Source organism: Dunckerocampus dactyliophorus, chromosome 11, assembly GCF_027744805.1.
Source record: "Dunckerocampus dactyliophorus isolate RoL2022-P2 chromosome 11, RoL_Ddac_1.1, whole genome shotgun sequence".
NCBI classification, from domain to species: domain Eukaryota; kingdom Metazoa; phylum Chordata; class Actinopteri; order Syngnathiformes; family Syngnathidae; genus Dunckerocampus; species Dunckerocampus dactyliophorus.
Genome location: NC_072829.1, coordinates 23,782,358 through 23,803,469, shown reverse-complemented (window position 1 = coordinate 23,803,469; position 21,112 = coordinate 23,782,358). Strand labels below are relative to the sequence as shown.

General features: G+C 40.8%; 1 protein-coding gene across 3 annotated transcripts in view; it reads right to left on the bottom strand.

The window, feature by feature from the left end:
- Positions 1 to 21,112, bottom strand: part of LOC129189626 (neuroligin-3-like) — a 192,051-nt gene that overhangs the window by 110,049 nt on the left and 60,890 nt on the right. For all 3 annotated transcript variants that reach the window (XM_054791496.1, XM_054791497.1, XM_054791498.1), the window contains one exon: positions 12,092 to 12,241. In XM_054791496.1, coding sequence (XP_054647471.1) covers positions 12,092 to 12,241 — 150 coding nt within the window. The remainder of the gene's footprint in view (positions 1 to 12,091; positions 12,242 to 21,112) is intronic.

Below are 21,112 nucleotides of genomic sequence, written 5' to 3'. Positions count from 1 at the left end.
GATAGTCCTTTTAGACGAGTGTCCGTTACGGATGACGCATTGTTGCAGAGTACGAGCATGAAACGAGTACAGCTTGTCATTATTTGTAATCGTGATGAATTCTCATTGGGTAACTACTTACTGTATGTATTCACTCGTCACGCTCTGTGATTGGCCAGTCACACACAGTGACCGCCCCTCCCTACAGCCAGAGGGAGGAGTACGTGGTGCATTTGACAAGACAGAGTTGTTTATATGTTTATGTAGACATACAACACAATATTCTGGTTGCCTTGAAAGATCAGTCCAAATCTAAAGTCTAAAATGGCCGGTACTGAAGGGGTTGTCTTTTGAAAAATGGCTGGGATTGAATGAGTTACCAGCTAGCAGAAAGATATTCAAAACATTTTTATGCTCTGCTGAATGAATGAATGAATGAATTTGACTGCCAAGATGCAGGATTATCTACCCAAACTCACCACGAGGCGATCAGACTTTTACAACAAAATATCTCCAAAAAATGTTTCTTGGAAAAGGAAAGGCTGCATGTACTTCATATACGGATGAAAGGTAAGAACAGAAAGGCTTTCCAGTTAATAAAACAATTTCTAAATGGGACTAAGAATTATTTGAAAACAATTTGAAGGCATTTTTTTAAACAAAAGTGACTTATTTTATTATTATCGTCTTAATCATCAACCTGTATTAACATAAAAAAATATATATATATATCCAAAAGAGTCAGTGCCTCACCAGCCATGAACTGCCAAATACTGTATGTAAACTACTGCTGGTCACTCATCGGCTGGGCAGATTTGTCAATGTCATGTCATTGTATCGTTTGAGCATACATAGATGCGTCCTAAAGCATTATCTTGCTCAAGCAAACTGATTATCACGAAGCTTATTTTGGTTTCCTGGACTAACATAACGTAACACAAATTTACAAAAAAATTGATAAACCATAAAAGCACCTTACAGTCTGTTACATGTAAGTCTTTCTTTGCTGTAAAACTGCTGCTTGACAATCAATTATTTACTCGGGTCAGTCCCTCTTGGCATTCTTGCCTTTGCTGTTTTAATCAATACTTTTCAGTGGTAAGCAAACATGCTCATTGGGCATAGTGAAGGGCTAAACGCTGGTGAACAAAAGATCTACTGCAGTCTGTCTAGCAAGAGAAGCTGAAGAGTTCATTTTATCACACAGAGCGGCACCAACATGCAGCAGTAGAGTGCATTGTGAAAATTAGTATCATTATTATTAAATCAACCCCTTACTTTGGAATATTAATAACATGAATAAATGTTTTCTTATTTGCTTTATTTGGAGGAATTTGTCCAAATGATAATGGCAACAGGTATGAAACTAAGTACATATTTCAAATAAGTGAGTGCTGGACCTCTTCCAGCCAAGTCTTCTGCTCAGAATCTCCATACAGTCATGGAAAAAAATATTAGACCACCCTTGTTTCTTCAGTTTCTTGTTCATTTTAATGCCTGACACAACAAAATTTACCTTTGTTTGGGCAAATATAACAATGACAACAAAAATAGCTCATATTTTTTGGGCAGTACAATCCTATAGCTATTCATGTAAGAACTTAAGTGATTTTGGTTATTATCAAGAAAACCATGGAAGTTGCCAGATCAGCTCTTAAGAGCTATATTTGTTATCATCATTATATGTGTCCAAACAAATGTACCTTTACTTGTACCAGGCATTAACATCAATATGCTGAAGTAACAAGGGTGGTCTGATGATTTTTTCCATGACTATATGTTAGCTGAAACCCAAAATTAAAGAGACAGTATGCAGCAAGTTCCCAAATGCCTCGAGGGTGCGATCAAGCAGCGGTGAAAGCTTATCTTCTAACAAGTCTATATGCATTCTTACACCAAGTCAGTCTGGATTAATACATTCTTGTATGTATCTGTAACTGTTTTTCCCTGGGGGTGTAGCATATGAACATGTTAAGCGCTCCTGTTAAGTCCTATAGCTGACATGTACGGTCCATATTTGCTACCAGATTGTTTATTTCTACAAATAAGTGGTGAAGGTGTGTGTTGTCGGAGCCCAGTGTTAATGACTATTACTGTTAGTGTTCAGACTCGGCCCTGAGCCGGAGGATCCGATTGGCTGTCCGTCAAGACACGGGACGATTGTGGATGCCCTCCGTGAAGCCATCTTCACCACCTGGACACACCGGCATCAAGCATGCCCAAACCAATGTTTGAAGTGATTAACAAGAATGGCGTAGCTACTAATTACTGAGTTGCTTACTCAAAATGTTTTTTGTCTCACTCCCATTTTTTCTTTTTGCATTTTGAAGCTCTACTTAACCTCCTTAAGATCCAACAGTGCAAAATGTAAATTCATGCACATTTTCAACTGGTCTTAAAATTTGCATCAGGAGTGTCCGTTATTGTGACAATGATATGTTGATATTGCATACCTCAAAGAGCATCATACTGTTGGACCCCTCTTGCTGTTTCATGACCAAATAATGTGAGGATTGTTTTGTACAAACAAGGGAACGTGAGTGCTTCCTACAGCTATATTTGTTCATGCTTGTCATTTCCCTGTCGGTTGCTCTTCATGCTCGTGCCACCTAATAGGAAAATTATTTTTTATACCTTGTGTTTTTAGTAGTAATCCATCAGCTTCAGTTGTACCACTATCAGTGTGTGGGCTGCATCTAGCCTGAGGAAACAAATACAAATGTTCCCGTTCTGGCCAGCAAGGAAGCATTTATGTTTAAACAAAAGTGCATTGGGTTGCATTGTGTAAATGGGGTCATGGTACTCAGGAGCTGGCATCTTACAGTAATGTTATTTAGCCAACATGCATCAATGCACAGTGTCAGGAGGGTCACGAGCAATCTGGGTGCAACTCAGTTTACAGTGGAGCACAACAGTTGCACTGTAATGTGTAATCAGAAACCTATAAACTATTAACCTGACAACACCAGATGGTGTGTTTCACAAACCCATTTGGGAAATTGCCAAAAGAAACGGTGTGGAAAAGAGCAGGCATATTAAACTTGCAAGGTGATTGGACAAACAATCCTTCTGTCATATCAATTGGGGACCAATTAGATCGTCGGTCGCTAAGTGGTAACTTGACTAGGTGGCACTGTCTTGATGAGAGCATTTGACTGAATATGTATTTGAACAACATCAACAGCTTTCACTTTTTTGTCCTTTTTTCATTTCTGATAAAACTGGATGACGTGGTGGCAAAGTGGTTAGGACTTCCAGGTTTGACCGTCCATTGGAACATCTGCGTTTGGAGTTTTCATGTTGTTCCTGTGTGTGTGTGGGTATGTGTTTTCTCTGGGTACTCCAGTCCCAAAAACATGCACGTTAGGTTAATGAGAAATTAAAATTCTCCATAGGAGTGATTATGAGTGTGAATGGTTGTCTACATGTGCCCTGTGATTGACTGGCGACCCGACCAGGGTTTACTCAGCCTCTCGTCCAAAGTCAGCTGGGATAGGCTCCAGCTTACCCATGAACCTAATGAGAACATATGGTATAGAAAAGAGTGTATGGCTCTGATAAAACTGCCAACTGTATTTCAAAACCAGGCATAGTTGTAGCATATTACAAACAATACTACATACAGTACAGTCAAACCTTGCTTTTCATACTCCCCAGTTTTTGTATAATTTGGTTTTCATCACAAGTTTTGCCTCGGTTTTCGTACATTGATCGATTTTCCCTGTGCCCCGAAATTGAGTGCCCGAACAAAACACCCTGTGCGTTGCTGACTCGCTGTCAGCGGATTTTTTATTTTGACCTCAAAATAACCTGCCATGGGGGCAAAGAAAGTTATGAATGCCAGCACTCGCATGTGAACGTATGCAACAGTAAGTTCACAAAAAAAGGGCCATTCATTCATCATTTCGTTTTTTTTTCCCACATCGTTTTCTGCAGGTAAAAATGCGAGCGTCTCACATACACATGAACGCACAGGCGACAGTGCGCAGGGATAGGGTGGGAGAAAGATATAACGCCAAGCATTTTGTGAGGTCTGATTTTTTTTAAAAAGGCATTTTTGTGATGCAAATGTTTTAATCTTTTGAATGCATATTGTCTTCAGAAGTCAAACTCTTTACTTAATTGTCCCCAGCAAATAAGTGGAACTACGTTCGTCATCACGGAAATGTGACCAGAACTGGACTTAGGAGCCCAGTGGGGGGTAAGTCGCTGTTATTGGACTATAATGCTGATGGGGATGTCATACAACTTCATGCCAAAAATTCCGAACTACCCCTTTAAAATGTTCCAAGAAACATTTTGTGCAGTTTCAAAGGTTTTGTCATAGCAACAGTTTGTCCTTGGAACAGGGACATTTCTATTTAAAGGATTTCCTATTGGGCCACATGGCGGGATAGCGGTCAGCATGTTGGCCACACAGCCAGGAGATCTGGAAAATCAGGGTTGGAATCTGTGTGGAGTTTGTTCTTCCTGTGCATGCATGTGTTTTCTCTGGGTACTCCGGTTTCCTCCCTGATTCCAAAAAGGTTAGGTTAGGTTAACTGGCGACTCTAAATTGTCCTTAGGTATGAATGTGAGTGTGAGGGGTTGTTTGTCGATATGTGCCCTGCGACTGGCTGGCGATCAGTCCAGGGTGTGCCCTGCCTCTCACCCAAAGTCAGCTGGGATAGGCTCCATCATACCCCCGCCACCTTAATGAGGATTAAGCAGCACAGAAAATGAATGAATGTAAAAATGATTCTAAATCCAAAATCAATCAGGGTACTGGAACGGTTGGTGTTCAACCTTTGAAACTCCACTGGACTAAAATATTGTGACACCAGGCTTTCAATTCCCACTGTACTCCACAAGGATTCTTCCCCAAAAACTTCATCTAACCATGCCTGATGGACCTTGTTTTGCCCTTTGCTAAACTTTCTCCACAAACTAAGAAGCATAGAATTGTGCAAAATGTTTTGGTATACAAACGCATTAAGCTTCAAGGTGAACTCAGGGGCCTCGCCCAAACCTAGATTGATTACTTAATTGATTAAAAGCGTATCTCTATTTTTGTTTGCCAATATAGTGTATATTCACCTGAGATTCCCCTGTGAAGGGCTGTTCAAACAAGCTAAATCAGTTTCTCCCAGAGTCCGTGGATAAATTACCACAAGCCACATTCTTTAAAAAGAAGGACATGTGGGACAGAGTCACAACACACACTGGCTGGAAAATACATTGCACCATCATCACACTGAAGATTTAGGCTCTAGGAGTTCCTCTCTCAGATACAATCATATAAAGATTAAGCTTATTTTGATTGGATCTAAAACTGTTCTTTTCAAGGCCAGCGTGACTTGAATGAACTGTGCTGACATATCTTCCCGGTACTGGTCCGGAAATAAAAGCGGCTGCAATCAGGGAGATCTTAGAGGCGGTCATCACAAAGGTCACCAATTATCAGAGGAGAAAACTACCCCCCTTCGGACGCTACCTGACCGCGTTTTGGAAAGACAGGTAGCCTTTGTTAATTTTTAATGCATCTGGAACTGCTAATGAAATCGCTTCCTCTCACTGCTACCAACACCCAGTGGACTGGGAAATTGACATGCTCTGGAGAGCCAGTGAGTAATTATATTTGTAAAGAGCAGTGATACAAGATACTCCCTTCTTGCTGAGAGTCATTACCCGTCATTAGAGAGGTGTGGCTAGTCAGAACACACACATACACTGTAGCTCAAATATTCCCATCCTGTCTCTTTTACACACACATGCACATCAATTTTGGTTCCTGACCTGAAGTGAGTGACCCGACTCAAAGCTCGCTGAGTGCTAATCGTCCCGCGGTGGGTCAACAAGTGATTAACGGTTAGATCTGAAAAGTTCAATCGTCTACACGGCAAGAGGGTGAGATGTAAAAGTTTCTAAATGGGGACTCAGGAGAATTGTGGTGTACTCTTTGAAGCAATAATTACCGTTTCAGCAGCACGGAGCTGCAAGCTGCAGGAGGACGATAGCACTTTGTGGACTCATCTTTAATTGGAACACGAGTGGCGGTGTCTTAACAATATCACAACTCAAAGTACACATAGTTTGTCGTTTCACTGCAGAGTCTCACAAATGTTCTAAAAAGCGTGCTGAAAAATAGATGGTATCTACTGCCGCTCGTCTTTAGGAAACAAAACAAATGCCGCATCTATATTTCATAACACGCTGAGCTGCGTCTCTCCATAATTCTGATCCATTAGGAGTAACATCGAAAAGCTGGGGACGACGATAACTGAAGATATGGTGTATCTCAAACAAAACAATTGAAAACTATGAATAAAACATTCATCAGTGACATTTAGAAAGGTTTTGGCGCCAATTTGTCGCAATATGCTGGTGTAAATGTTTTTTTTTTTTTCATTAGCCGCATTCAAATAGCTTTCTGTACAGATTTGTTAGTGAGTGCTGCAGTTGCCAGTTGTTTCTGATGGAGTTAAATATTCAGACTGTTGTGTGTATTTCAAAAGGTGTTTATTGCATTATTAATACCATATTCCAACTGCCCGTGGATAGCGTTGGAGCTATATTAGTGTCAGAAAACATGGTTCGAGTTGCCTTGTCTACTTTCACTTTAAACTCATTATCTTGTCTAATTCTCCCTGCCTCCATTATTCCCTCATCCCTTGAAGCGTCCTAATTAAAACAGCTTTTCATAATCTTTATTAATTTATTTGTCTATTTACATTGAATTGGTTCCCCTTGTGAGGGACTAAATTGCTGATTTTATTTATGATATTAAGTGAAGATAATGAGCAGCACTTGACTGGAAGCGTCACAAGAGGTGAAGTAACATCTGAAGCATTTTCCCTGGCTTTGACTGTCAGATGACCTCATGCAAGCATTCATCTAGGAGTCTTGTAGCAGATGAAATGCGTCCATTAACCTACATACCACTCTTTATTTCTAATTATCACTCAGCCTGTTTAATGAGACTCGTACAACACTACAAACACTGGTTGACGTACAAATTGTTCTCAAAAACTGCCACCGTTATAAAACCTTCATTACCCAACAAGCAACGTTTTAATCAAACATATTAGCTGACATAAAAGCACACAATGATGTTAACAACTGGGGATTGAATCTGTAATGTGTACTAATGTGGTGATGAGCTGGCAGAGAATGCACTACTTGTTAATTATAATTATTATTGTAAGCTTATTCCATATTTCCACTGTTTATCATTTGCTCCGTTTAGTGCAAAAACGGCAAAAACAAAAGGTGCATTTCAACGCATCAGCGGGATCATGATAAAAAACAAACAATGGAGGGTGTCCTGTCTTCACGAGACACATTTTATTCGAGAGGACATGGAGAACAGCAAGCAAAGTGGTGACTGAGGAGTAGAATACTGCATCATCCAGAGTTAAGGCACAGAGCAGTTTATTATTGTGTGGCTCCATAAATGTTACAGTGATGACGGATATGTTGGACCAATGGGAAACTAGCAGCGATCAAACATGCGGTATCAGCTTGTCACTCTTGGCAGGTACGAGGAACAGTAAAAGTAATGTCTCATAGTAGCTAGGGTGCCAACTTTTCGCAGCGAAAACACGTCAATGAAGGTAAAAAAAAGTTGGTACCATGCAGTGGAAAAGGACCATTAGTCGTCTTTATTTGTAATTACCACTCAGTCTGTTAATGAGTTCATGCAAACTAGCTAAAAATAAGGACAAACTGTGATATCGGTTGTTGGGAGAATGGTAGGTCACACTTTCGAAGCGATGGCGTCCAGACAGCTTAGTGCTAATTTGCCCATCATGCTCTGATTTCTCTCTGGCCTTGGTTTTATTTGCTCTGTATGAGTGTGTCTGTAATAACAGTTAAAGCCGCACCATGGGGAGATTATCGGACCATGCTACATTATCGCCCAAGCACACGCACCACTTCTTCTCTGCTTATTTCTCAGAAGGCGCTCACCAAGAGACCAACTCTGTGTGTTTGTGCATGTAAGCAAAGCACATCTGTGCGTGTGCACGGGTTGTTTTTTTCATGTTGTATTTGTTTGTGAATTATTACATATGTGTGTGCTTTCTTGGAGTACTGGCATTCCCTGTTTGGAGGGTGCGTGTGCATGCATGTAGAATGACATTTAGCGAAATGTGGCAGTGAGAGTAGAAACATCTGAGTCATAATTGAAGTGCCATAAAAGAAATATGAGCATGGATGCATATTAGGTTTATACGCTGAGCCCCACACCAGCAGCGGGATGCAGCATGTTCAGCCAGGACTCTACGGGGCCACGATACACCCCTGCAATGTTGATTACAACACTCAAATTGATAGAGTACAAAATTGGCAGAAGAAACACATTCAAGGCAAGCAGCCTTGATGACAAAATCGATAGAATGTAGCAATCTCATCTCCATCAAAAACAGTTTTGGGTTAATGTCGTCAAGTTTGTGTGATGCAACTCATTACCTTCACAATAAAAAACAACATCAACACACTCAGCAAGACTCATCACTCGGGGAGCACCCGTTATCCACACAGGATGCATCTCTCACGTGCACTTAACACAGTTAAAATTGAGTAAGGTTCGTTTATGCAATTTTTTTTTATTTTTTCGTGCCTTAAATTGCGTCCAACAGACTAGCAAATATGAATATCAAATGTAATGAAACCCTGCACAAACAGTGGGGCGGGGCCCGCCTGGGGAGAGAGCGAATCTTCCGTGCGCTTGTCAACATATTTGGACTGTCAGAAATAAAAATAGTGGAGACATATCGTCTATCCAGCAATGCCATTTTTGAGCTATTGGAAGGGCTGATTTGGAGCCAGATTCAAAAAGGAGCCATGTCATATCTCCTATGGAAAAAATCCTTGCAAGACTGCATTTTCTTGCGCCTGAGATCATTCCAGCGCATCATCGCAGTGTGCCGGTCTCGTAACAAGCCATGCGCTTAGTGTGGATTTTCACCTGGCTTCAGCTATCTAAGTAACATGCAAGTAGATAACACTATTTACAGTATGTACATTTTCTACGTTTGCATGAATATCATAACCTAATAAATTGTAAATATTTTTTAATAGGGTGTAGTGCAAAACACGTATAATTACACGACATGTTGGAGTGTAAAACGTGTAGAGTATATTAAATAACACAATACACTAAGGTAGCATCATTATAATGATGCGAGTCTGCTGGAGTTCAACTGCATGGCTTCAAACCTCTTATTTTTTACGGCCACCCTGCTCTCTCACACTCTCCATGGTGACAGCCGGTGCCACATGCAAAATCCTCATTTAAGTAAGGATCCGCACCACTTTTGTCACCTGTTAAAAAATGTGCACGCAATCATAGTAGATCACCGGCATTAGTGTGTGCAATTTGTTACTTCCCTCAAGCAATTTAGTACGGGTTATTTCGGCTCTTCGTACATCAGGCCCTGAGTGTATGTTAAATTGCGTTGAAGGAAAACCTTTTTTCTCTTTCGTTTTGTAAGATACCACCTGCGGTCAAAACACTTTGATTTACCTTGTGTACAAATTGTGGTCTATAAATAAACTTGCCTTGCCTAAAAATGCAAATATACTGGATGCTATACACATCCATTGTGGAATGACTGAGATTTATGAATTGCACTGAATAGTTTGACTTAGGTAATAAATCATGGTTATATTAAATCAGCCATCACCAAATGACGGACCTCGGTCCCGATCCGGACCCAGTGATGGCCCTTTACGGACCGTCACCAATTAAACTGAATGGGAAATATCATAACAAATAATCATGCTCGCGGACCAATCACAGAGGCAGTTTGCGGGTCAGACCTTTGCTGTGAAAAAACCTTACTCAATTTTAATTGAAGACCCCTGTATTAAATAATAAGAAATGTAACAAGAGTGAGTAGCAGTCACAAAAATAGAATCATGTATTATTATGACTACTGGAGTCATATTTACATTTATAGGGGCTAATATGATCTAAAATTAAGCATATTGTACAGTAAATACCACAGCTGAATATGTATGCTGAGTGTATGTTTATTTATGCTGCAATTGCTATTGTTTTGCAGTGGCTTGCTTTAATCCAATGGCTGAGGGAAACAAAATGTGTGGTTACAGTGAGGTACTCTGAAAATTACTTTTCTCTGAATTCAAAAAATGTGTTTTATGTTCAAAGGTTTTATAATCTTAATGTAGAAGCCGTAATGATGGAAATAATCTGCATTATGATAAAGATGGGTGAAATAAGTTGAATGTTTGGTTAGTGCGCTAACCAACTCCATTTTGTGTTGCTGCAGCTGTTTCCATGGAGCTCAGTCCTTCCCTCTGTTTCTCTGCCTCTCTCCACTACCACCTCCATAAACACACACGCACACACACACACACACACACACACACCACGTGTCTGAAAGAGGATTCAGCTGTGTGAGTCAATCGGCAGCCAAACACAACTCAGGCTAGGAACTCATCATTCCCTTCCACAGGATCTTCTTCTGGGCTCCAACTCTCATTATTTTAAATGACTGGCATTTAAAATTCATTTTAATTCCCCACAAGACACACGCCGAATTTCCTCAAATAGTCACTTCCACTCTGCTATATGCAGTGCCTCAGTTAATTGCCAGGCGGGTCAATTGAAAAAAAATAAGTGCCCGGAGAGATTCCTCCTTTTTTACCACTTAAGAAAAACAATAAAACACACACACACACGCACAAAAATTAAGTACAGAGTCGATTGAAACTCCATTTTTAACCAAACCAGCAGCACCTTCCAAAGTACATAAGGGCCTTTCATGATGCTCCTTCAGGTAGTTCCGCCCAGGGTGCCTGGGTCTACTCTGCCTTGGTTCTTGCCATTTATTTGCTTTAATAGCATTATTTTGTACAATTTGTTTGTACAAATAACACCCGGTACTCTCTGCAGTTAAGTAAATAAATGCACACTGCCACTACATGACTAATAACATGACATTACCACAGAAACCAATCTGTGTATTTACTGTTGATTGTCTGTCTGTTATTGTCAGGATCCCCCCTCCCCTACCATTCATCCCTTATTGCAGCGCCCTGATGTATAACTCCTTAGAAGGCCCTGATGTGGAATCATTGCTGCATCTTACAGTGTGATTCACCTTCCTCCCTGCCCGTTACTGTTACTGTCACTGCCCAGCCTTTCCCGCACTGCCCACCAAGGAGTTCCTCCACCCTGACTCAAGTACTCTTGAGTATCGATAAATTCCCGTCTTCTGCTCAGACTAACACCCCTTCGCCACTGCAGTGAACTTTGGTGCTGGTGCAAATTTAGTCGAGAGCTGGAGTTGAAGTAAATAATAACTTTTATTCAAGACTACAGTATTTGTTCTTGAATGTGACCATAAAGCAGTGACCAAACTCAGCTCCGTCACAGAGATGATACACTTCCTGCTCTCCAAAATAAAATGTCTACCAATGTGAGATAGTACCTGAGAAATAACCACAAAAAACATAATTTAAATATAAATTATGATAATATGGGTGTGGATTAACGGGATAAACCTAGATAATGACTTACTGTACAGTATATGTTCATATTTATAGTGTGTATGCCGTGGAAACACTCTCCTTCATAACAGTTAGCAATTTAATATTAAGACATTCGTGAACAAATTTCAATCTTCATAGTCCTCCACGTCATTCACTTCCTTGTTTGAAGGACATTGTGGTCGGCGGTGCAAAATATTTTCAGACATTTGTGTAATTGGGCGGTAAAATTACGGCACTTGCTGACTAAAGTCTGCTCTGGCGCTCATATTGACAAAAAATTAGGCAATGACGTTGAAACAGAGATAACAGGAGGGTAATCACCTGAGGTATCACCTTTACTGTTCAGCACTCAGCCCAGCAAGCTTTTGGGGCCAGAGTTGAACCAAATAATACAGCACCAGATCAGCACCCCTGTGTAACCACGATAATGAAAAGCCAAAGCTCTGAAAACCTACTCTGAACCAGCTCTGAACCAGTCACAGTGGAAAAAGTGTATCAGGCGTCTGCATTTTGGAGTACCAGTCCCTGACTGTTATCACAAGAACATCACAGCAAGCCATAGCAAAAATGAACAATTATGATGCGGATGAACCATAAGAAAGAAATTGCTTACCAAGAACTCCAACGCGGTAGTTAAGGGTGATAACGATGACGTTCCCGTAGCTGGCTAGGACGCTGCCGTCGATCATGTTTCCCGTCCCCTCCATGTAGGATCCCCCATGGATGTAGACCATCACAGGCTTGGCTCCGGTGTCTCGTATGTCTGCAAGAGCGGCCATCGTTAACACATTCACATTGATGGCCACCCATTGATGCCATGGTGGCTCAGTTCATATTCACATATGATTCATGGTCAACAAACAAACTGACTGTAACCTCCCAGATACCGACGCTAATAGGCTCGGAAGCGTAGTTCCATTGTATCTCCTCCACAAGAATGTCAACTCATTACACAGAGTTGAATTCTATTAAAGTAATTGGCCATCTCAGCTGCAAACGACATCTAATTTACCTCTTAGAACACAAACTATTAGGCTTGTGTTTGGTTTTCCTGGAAGCAGGCACACATCCCAAATATGTGCAAGAAGGAAGCTATTAAGGGAGAGAAGAGATAGCTACTCTGACATATTCCCTAACCAAGAGGGGCTACTTTGGCTTGACGGTGACTCGCAAAATACAGTCGCTAATTATACAATGCACCTTTTTTGTGCACTGGCCTAACTTGTTTGCACAGAGGTGCAATGTACAAATATGCACGCTTATTTATTCCCAAACCACACATAGATGGCCAGCTGGAATGACACTCCAGCCAGATAAAGCACATTCACTGGGGGAAAGGGAAGAAAAAAGCCTCTGTCTGAGGAATAGACTGAATTAGTGAGTGGCGAGCAGGAGCGGACAAGACAAGAAACTCTCTCTCATTTTCACTCCTGCAACCCCCCCCAACTTTGTATCACTTTCACTCACACAGATGCTCCCCTGTCTTCCTCCTGCCTTTCTCCCTTCATTTCCCAACTCCCTCCCTCTTTTTTTGCCCAAGCCTTGAGAGTGGTGCGAATGAGAAGGGGTGCAAGGGCAAAGACTGAGGAAGAAAGACAGAGGCTATAAAAAAAAAAAGGCTACAGTTGAGAAACGAAAGAAAATGGAGGCGTGGAATATCAACAATAGGTTTACATTTAAAGGGGCTTTTTGGAAGAATGTATCATGGTTGCTATAGTGACTGATAAAAACTCTCCAAAAGGGGCATCCTGCACCTGCATCTTGTTGTTTTGCACCACCATCGCATTCTACTATGTAAATCGGAGCTCAGCCTTGATACACTTCCATTTTCCTTTTGTTTGCTCGCAGCCTGGTTACCTTTAAACACAAAGCAACCCTAAGTACCGCATACAATGCAGACTGTTCTTCTGGCATCTGGTATCTGGGAGGGTGATGCTGTACAGTGAAATGTGGTCTACAGCTGACACCAGCGACACACGTCTTAAACAAGAGAAGGAAGAGTAGGAAGGGATGCGTGGGGTGAAACAACATGGAGGTACAGTCAAAAAGGGAAACGGAAAGGAAAAACAGACAAACTATTCAAACAAATAGGTCACAGAAACATAGACAATGACAAAGAAAATGCAGGAACGAAATAACAACAAAAAAGATTAGTCATGTTAATGTCATCAGTCACCTCTTTTGTTGATTCACATCATGTCGCCATGACAACAGTTCAATCCCAATAAGGAGTGTGACACAAGCTGGAGAAACTCAATTTGTTCAGTGCTATTTACTGACTTGTCCAATGTGGGAGGAATTACGCAGATGTGGTATACTCAATTGACTATCACCAAATTGTGTCATGAATGCAACACACGCTCCCGCAATATCGTCACAGGCTATTTACTGTGTGTCCACATCTGGATTGCAACATCATTTAAAATGTAAGCAAATAATTGTAACCAATCAGTGGTCATAAGGGGTGGGAATTAATGTCAGAAGACTGCCTCCTAGTTCTTTGGTAATAATCAAGGCAAATGCATAATTATAGATAAGTATCGAGCAAAATATCACACAGAAAAACATAACATCATGAGTACCAAAAGTTGCATATGAGCTCTGCGCTAGAAAAGAAAAGAGACAGGTCCATCAATGCACATAGCAGTACAGTTTCATTAGAATTCCATGCACAATTCAAAATAAACACATACAAATAGACAGTAAATATAAATAAATAAATAAATGATGTGGTACTGTTGTGAAAGACGTGCTGGTGCGCAATGGATGAGCTGAATGAAAACCATTTGACGAACCCATTTTCTCACATACAAAGCACTCGCAGATCACATTAGTCTAACCTAACAGACCGCTCTGCTCTCATATAGTGACAAATGGGACAAGAACAAAACCTTACATAACAGAACGAGTGCGCACATCACAATGTTACAGGAACTTTAAGTTAATTTGAGCTTTTTCAAGCCTCAACATAACCTCAGATATGTAAGCATCCGCTCCCCCACAGTGACAGCCTCCGCATCATGATGCACACGCTACGCTCAAAACACTGTTTTGTCATAGATACTATAACCTGCAACATTTCACAATGTTGCCGATAATCACAGATGTTTTTTTAGAGATTTTTTTACAATTACAATGGAACTTCTGCAGTCAAATTCAATCCGTTCCACGATGCTGGCTGACCTCCAATATATTTGGATTCTCAACCACTTTTGCCATAGAAACTAATGGAAATAGTAATAATACGTTTCCGGGTTAACTTGTATTAATATATTATAATAATTATGCTAGGGGCGCATGATAAATATCGGAATAATTATCGGGCAGGTATGAAGAATTGTGACATCATACCGATAAATCTTGATAACGTTAAAAAAAACACGGCAATGAGGTGAGATTACATAATTAATGGATTAATTAATTTTATAGTTACTCCAGGTCAAAAATGTGTATTTTGCATGGTCACCTTTTGATAAAGCTTCACATGAGCACTGATAAATAGATAAGTCATCATCCTACATATCTTTTATTGCAGTCTGATGCTGGCATCCCTCCGTTTGAATGGGTTGCATTTGAGCTTCACTTTTTGTTTCCACTCATGATGGCTATGGTTTAAGTCTGTATATTCATTTATTACCAAGGAGAAAGTTGCAGCCAACGATAACGATAAAGTCTCATTTTCAGGAGAATTCCCACTCACAGTGACAGGTTTTGACCGCTGCGCCGTGCGGGGATTGGAACACCAGTATAAATTAAATCTTCAACATTAAACACTTAATGCACAGTGATAATCATTAAATGTACTTATTTGTTCATATAATGCACACAGAGCAATGAACAACTTCATGTCTCCTCAGGCACACTCGTAATTGTGAGTGTTTTCATTTTTATTCACATAACCCCTATGACAATTGGTGTACGCCACTTTGGGAAAGTAACTTCCCCTGAGCTCACTTGTAAACAAACATGGCGTCAATCGAGTGGGACTTCTCACTGTTTCACAAAGAGGCAGTTTGTGTGATAATTGCACCAAATGCTTTGCAAACATGCCAGAATGAGAGGAAAAAAACATCAAGCTTCAACCCATCAAACCTTATCAGCCACCTGAAACACCAGCATCGCTACAATGTTCGGGGTTTACATTTGGAAAGTGCAAAATGTTTGCCAGAGACGATCCGAGGGCTAAAACAATCTGTGATTTAATCATAGAAATAATGGCACCGGACGACCAGCCCTTAGTATTCCTGAAGATACTCGCATTTGTCGGCTAGTAACCCACTTGGAACCATGACTTCCGAGCCGCCACTATTTTTAACATTTTGTTAATAGTAGTAATGTCATAATATTTGGTTAGGACAAACCTTCAGGTACATGTTGTCAAATCCACCTTTGTTTGAGTCGTTCTTACCTCCAGGTGTGCACAAACTACAGTTAGATTTAAATGTAAAAAAATAACACATAAAAATAAGTGATCGGGTATCGGTCATGAAAAGCAGGAAGTTTTGGGAAATTCCTAATCATTTCATAATAAAAAATTGTACTGGCAGTAACGTTGCAAAGTTTGTCAATGCTGTAAAAGTTCAACAATAAGTCAACCAAAAATAAAAAAATATAAAACATAAAAATAACAAAATGGTCCATCTTGACTTTGATAAGTCGTGCTGCTTTGTGTTTGCTTAGTCCATGTGACTCTCGGTGTATATTGTTGTTGTTCTTCTTCTTTAAACATTCCTTGTTGATGTTTTGGAATAAAAAAAAAAAGTTTAAAAATTCAAATAATAAGCAGGACACAAGCACAGTTAATCCTTTGACGCTTGCTGAACTAAAGCCTTGAGCAATATGTAGGTTTTCCACACCTTTACAGGCAAATCTAGTTGAATTTCGACTGGTACAACCTCAACGGCTTTCGACTTTAGAAGGTCCACTGCGTAGTATGTTCCACCAATCACTTGTGAGAGCAGGCTCCAAGATTTAAAAAAAAATGGTTGTGACAAAAATATCGTAAAGCATGTCTAAGAAGACATGAGGGGGCAGAAACTTTCAAAGGAGTACAGGATTGATTGGGATGCTTAAGGTCCCTTTTCTCCAGTTTTGAGTGTAACCATTGTGTGCTAGAACACTGCAAGTGGAACCCAGTCATTTATTCCTTCTCTTTCGCCATCTGTGCCTTTGTCCTTTGTCTCGTTCCCACCTCACAGAAATCACTGAGTCACATATCTGACATTAAGAACCGGCCTTGACACTGTGGAGTGGCACAGGACAGAAGCAAGTGGAGATAAGTGTGGCTGGCATTCATTTTGTCAACACTTGGTGAAACACGGCTGCTGTCAACTACAAGCAATGGGGTCTGAGTCGGGGTGGGGTGGCGGGTAGAGGAGCAGAGGGGAGGGGCAGAGGGTGACACAATGTCCTGATGTGGCAGGACATGACACGCACCCTACTGTAATGCTCTTGTCAGGACAAGCTTCACACTTCATTCATGACAAGTCCATTACCCGGCTATGTTAAAAGTGGCAGCAAGTTTTTTTATCGTTCTTTTTGCCGCCGAGCTGCTTGGAAAACATGTTGTGTAATTACAGCAAATTATTCAGCTACTACACTTTCGGTAACAGTATTCTGAATGTCACTGGCTATCTGCTTCCGTTGCCTTTTTATGCACACCAAATGAACGAGCTTGTGTGGATGTGTCTGCGTGTGCGTGAGACTCGGCCTTGGAGGGAAAAGTGTTCAAGTGAAGGAACACACTGTAACAAATTCTCTTTTCACTCACAAACAGCACAAGCATGTCTAAAAAAAACTGTCACTAGCCAGTTGACTTTTAGAGCTTGGCATCCATCACACCCTCCCAGTTGCAGTTTGGTACGGTGTTCTTGTGACATTTTCAAAACTAACTCAGGTGTGTCCTATGTATATAAAAAAAATTGGGCTTGGCATGGCACCATCGACATGAAAAATGTGTGAAAGTGAATCCCTCCTCGATGAATCCTTTCATCCCCACAGCGAGAGTAATGGGAGCAATGACCTTTAGGTGAAGGTGACTTCCTGCTTCCTGGTTGACTGGTGTGTTTGTGCTCTAAATGTGATGTTGGCAACAGAGAAGGCGATGTGTGGTGTGCACATGTGAAGGGGTAAAAAAAGGAAGGAGAGCCAAGGAGAGATGAAGGTGTTATCATCTCTAAGACACGTGGACAGCTGTTTGCCCCCAAAATGACAGGAGATGACTGTCGGCGATGCAAACCACATAGGCTGCAATAATGTAGACTACAAAACAGAGAGGTTGTGCTTGAATTCCTGCTGGTGATAAGTTGTGATTGGCCATATCAATCTGGGTCAAGAAAACGGAAGATTTTGTTTTGTTTTGAGAAATCTCATGTCCAGATGACAAATGGTCCCTGTTCACTAGGGTTGGGATCTCACAAGATCAAAACATGACAAGATGTCTGCTTTGTGATCTGTGATAAAAAAAATAAATAAAAATGAATACCACATAAATGAAAATGAACTTGATCATTTTGCCGGTCTCCATATATTGCCATGTGCATGCGTGTCTGTTTTCCTCGTCTCTCGTCGCCAAATAGGCAGAAAGAGGTTTTACGTCGTGCATTGATTCAGCACTTAGATGTCTCATCCAACAGATTGAGATGTTGAGATGTCTTGTCAGTCATACACTCGCTTTGTCTTTGTGGGGGCAGGCGGGGCAACTATCATACACACAGCAAAAGAGTGGAACCTCGTAATGAGCAATGCAAGGTTGTAGCAATTAGGAGGAAAAAAAAATAATTGCAAAGCTAAATACCACAACCCCCGTCTGTGAATGTTAATATTGAAGGTGAGCCCATCAACATGAACGAGCCGAATTTGTTTGAAAGTGGTGGCAACATAAACAAAATGAAGCTGCTCACCTAAACATACCCACCCAACCCAGTTTTCCCATCTGAGAAAAAAAAAACAAACTACACACTGACAGTCAACACTCACTGAGGCGTTTGATCTGCAAAGTAAATACAAACAGAAGAGCGCAAAATGGTGTGCATTCTCTGAGACTACAGTGTAATACACTGCCAAAGAAATGCTGCTCTTTAATACAGTACAGTTGAAAAGCCAGCATTTCACATTAGACAGTATGAAATGCCTGTCACAAAATACATGCCACAAACGGCAATTCCACAGCTTGAACAGAGTGAAAGATGACATATTATTATTGTTAAATATCATCATAACAACGGTTTATTTGGTCTGTTTTGTGAGTCAGGTAATACAAAGTGTTTTTTCATTATACTTTTCTTAAAAGTAATGTTCTAATCTCGTCTCGTCCCGTTCTTGTGGACCCAATCTCATGTATTATCTCGTCTTCCCAGTTTTAATCAAAAGTGTATTTTTAATACTAGACCTGTTGGATATTTGTATTGACAATTTCACTTTGGGGAGTCTCCGATATTAACGGTGAATGTGCAGTTGAATGTGTGCAGCAATTGTTTGGAATACAACGTGCTTATGCGTGCGCATGCAAGTTGTGTTTTTCTGCGTTTAGACAGGAACAATAAGAGTTCTACTTTGAGACCCTTTCTTTAAAATTTGCATTTTCAGCCTCCAAAATGCTGTTCCATAAAAACAATAGTAGAAAAAATTGTGGATTGAGGAAAATAATGTTCCACTTTTCATGAAGTCATCAGCTTCCACTGGGACCACTGGATAGCATATTTCGCAGATGGTGACACGTTACATTTTCAATTCAAATAAGCCAGACAGAGATGTTTAGGATTTGTTTTGCCGTGGTGAAAGTGTGCAATTCAATTTCAAAGATTGCATGTTTACAAGCTTGTTTTTCACCAATTATTTTTTGACACTGATGGGTAAAGAGCAACTGAAAAAGATGACAGCAACATGTGCATCGAGTGGGCTGCTGTTCACCCCTTACCAGTGTATCTGTCCAGCTCCACCAAGGCAAAGCTTTTAAGGTATGTGGAAAAACAATACAACTTTTATTTGGAGTGTATGATTCCAATCCAGATGGTGTCAGTCCAATTTTTGTGGCCCTTTTCACCAAATGTTACACCCAGTGTTTCTGTCATCTTGGACCCCTCCCACGCATGCAAACAGACAGCAAAGGCTATGTACAATACCCTTGTAGCGACACCATTTGGCAACATTTCAAATACCGTGTCTTTGAGAATGGTGTGGAGGCACTGGTGGGCAAATTGCTCCCCAAGTCAATTCACCAAGTCTCCATCCAGGCTGCTTGAGATGAACTGAGGGTTTTGCTAGCTGGAGATCCAGTCAGGCTTGTGCAATGGAATTAATGGTAATACCCAGGCAGGTGGAACTCCACTCTGCTCCCTGGCACAGTAATGATGCAGAGCTTCTGTGTTTGTGCGCTCATTCTCATCGGTGCTTGGAATCAAGCGCTGTTTATGCGCTCAAAATGCGTGCATGCTTTACTTATTGGATGGTTTTGGGTATCCACTCTCCCTCCTGAATGGAGCTCGAGCCAAATGACAAGCAGACAGACTTACAGACACGTTTACTTTTCATTAGTGGGAGCAACCTTGTACACAGAAGCCATGTTTTTATCCTTACTTCCTCTATTTTCATGGCCACTTTTATTTAACAACAGCAGGTAGGCGACTGGAAGCTTTCACTCCTGTTTACAACGTAATAACAGCCTCTGGAAATTTGAGTCTTGATTGTGGGACAGAGTAAATCACGATGGCTTGGCCTACACACTCATGTTGCCGCAGGGAGTCCTGGGCTGAATCTGAATAGACTATGGGTGTGCCACAGGGTTGACTGTCGCTCTGAAAGACAGGCCGAGGAAAACAGACAGAGATGCTCAGAGGGGGAGCCTAAGGTGCAGACTGTAGACAGAAAGATGTACGGTGTATTAAAAGGTCATTCCACTGTTGACTTTGCTTCACATTTACCTTGGTCATCCATGTGTATTTCTGTGTGTGCTTGCAGGATCACACAAACCTATAATGTTTTGACGGGTGGGACATGGGTCACTGAAGGTAATTTAAATATATGATTGAAGTGCAGATCTACATTTTGTTTTCAACTTTTCCTTATAAACGAACAAGAAAAAATGGATGTTTGTCGCTTTATCTGCAAAGTTCCATCCTAGTTCAACATGCTTTCACAAAAATGTAATCAGATATTGTTAATGGTTTAGCACAGTGGTTTCCAATTATTTTCTGTCATACTCCTCCTTAGGGACAGAATTGTTTTGTCTAAATGCAATCAACATTCAAATGTTTAATTACCTGTCATGGTGCTCGAAATCACCATGTAAATTGCAAATGCACATTAAAATAGCTTTAATACGGCCTTTCAAGAACAAACAATTGACGGAGTATGGTGGGTTCTGGAGGCTCACGGTGTGATCGTCATTCAAACAGCAGCTAACGCAGTCATGTGGCTAACTCTCACTTGCATGTTTGTGACAGTCAGAAGGCTAAACTAATAAATCAAAAAATAATTGAATTAATCGGACGAGATGACCTGTCATTCTCAGCAGTGGAAGACACAGAGTTCGCCGTGTGCTTTCTCACGTACCTGGCAGTTCCAGCAATGTACTCTCACATCCAAAGAATCCTTAAAGAAAGAGTGTCATCCTCTGGAAGTTTCACCAGTGATA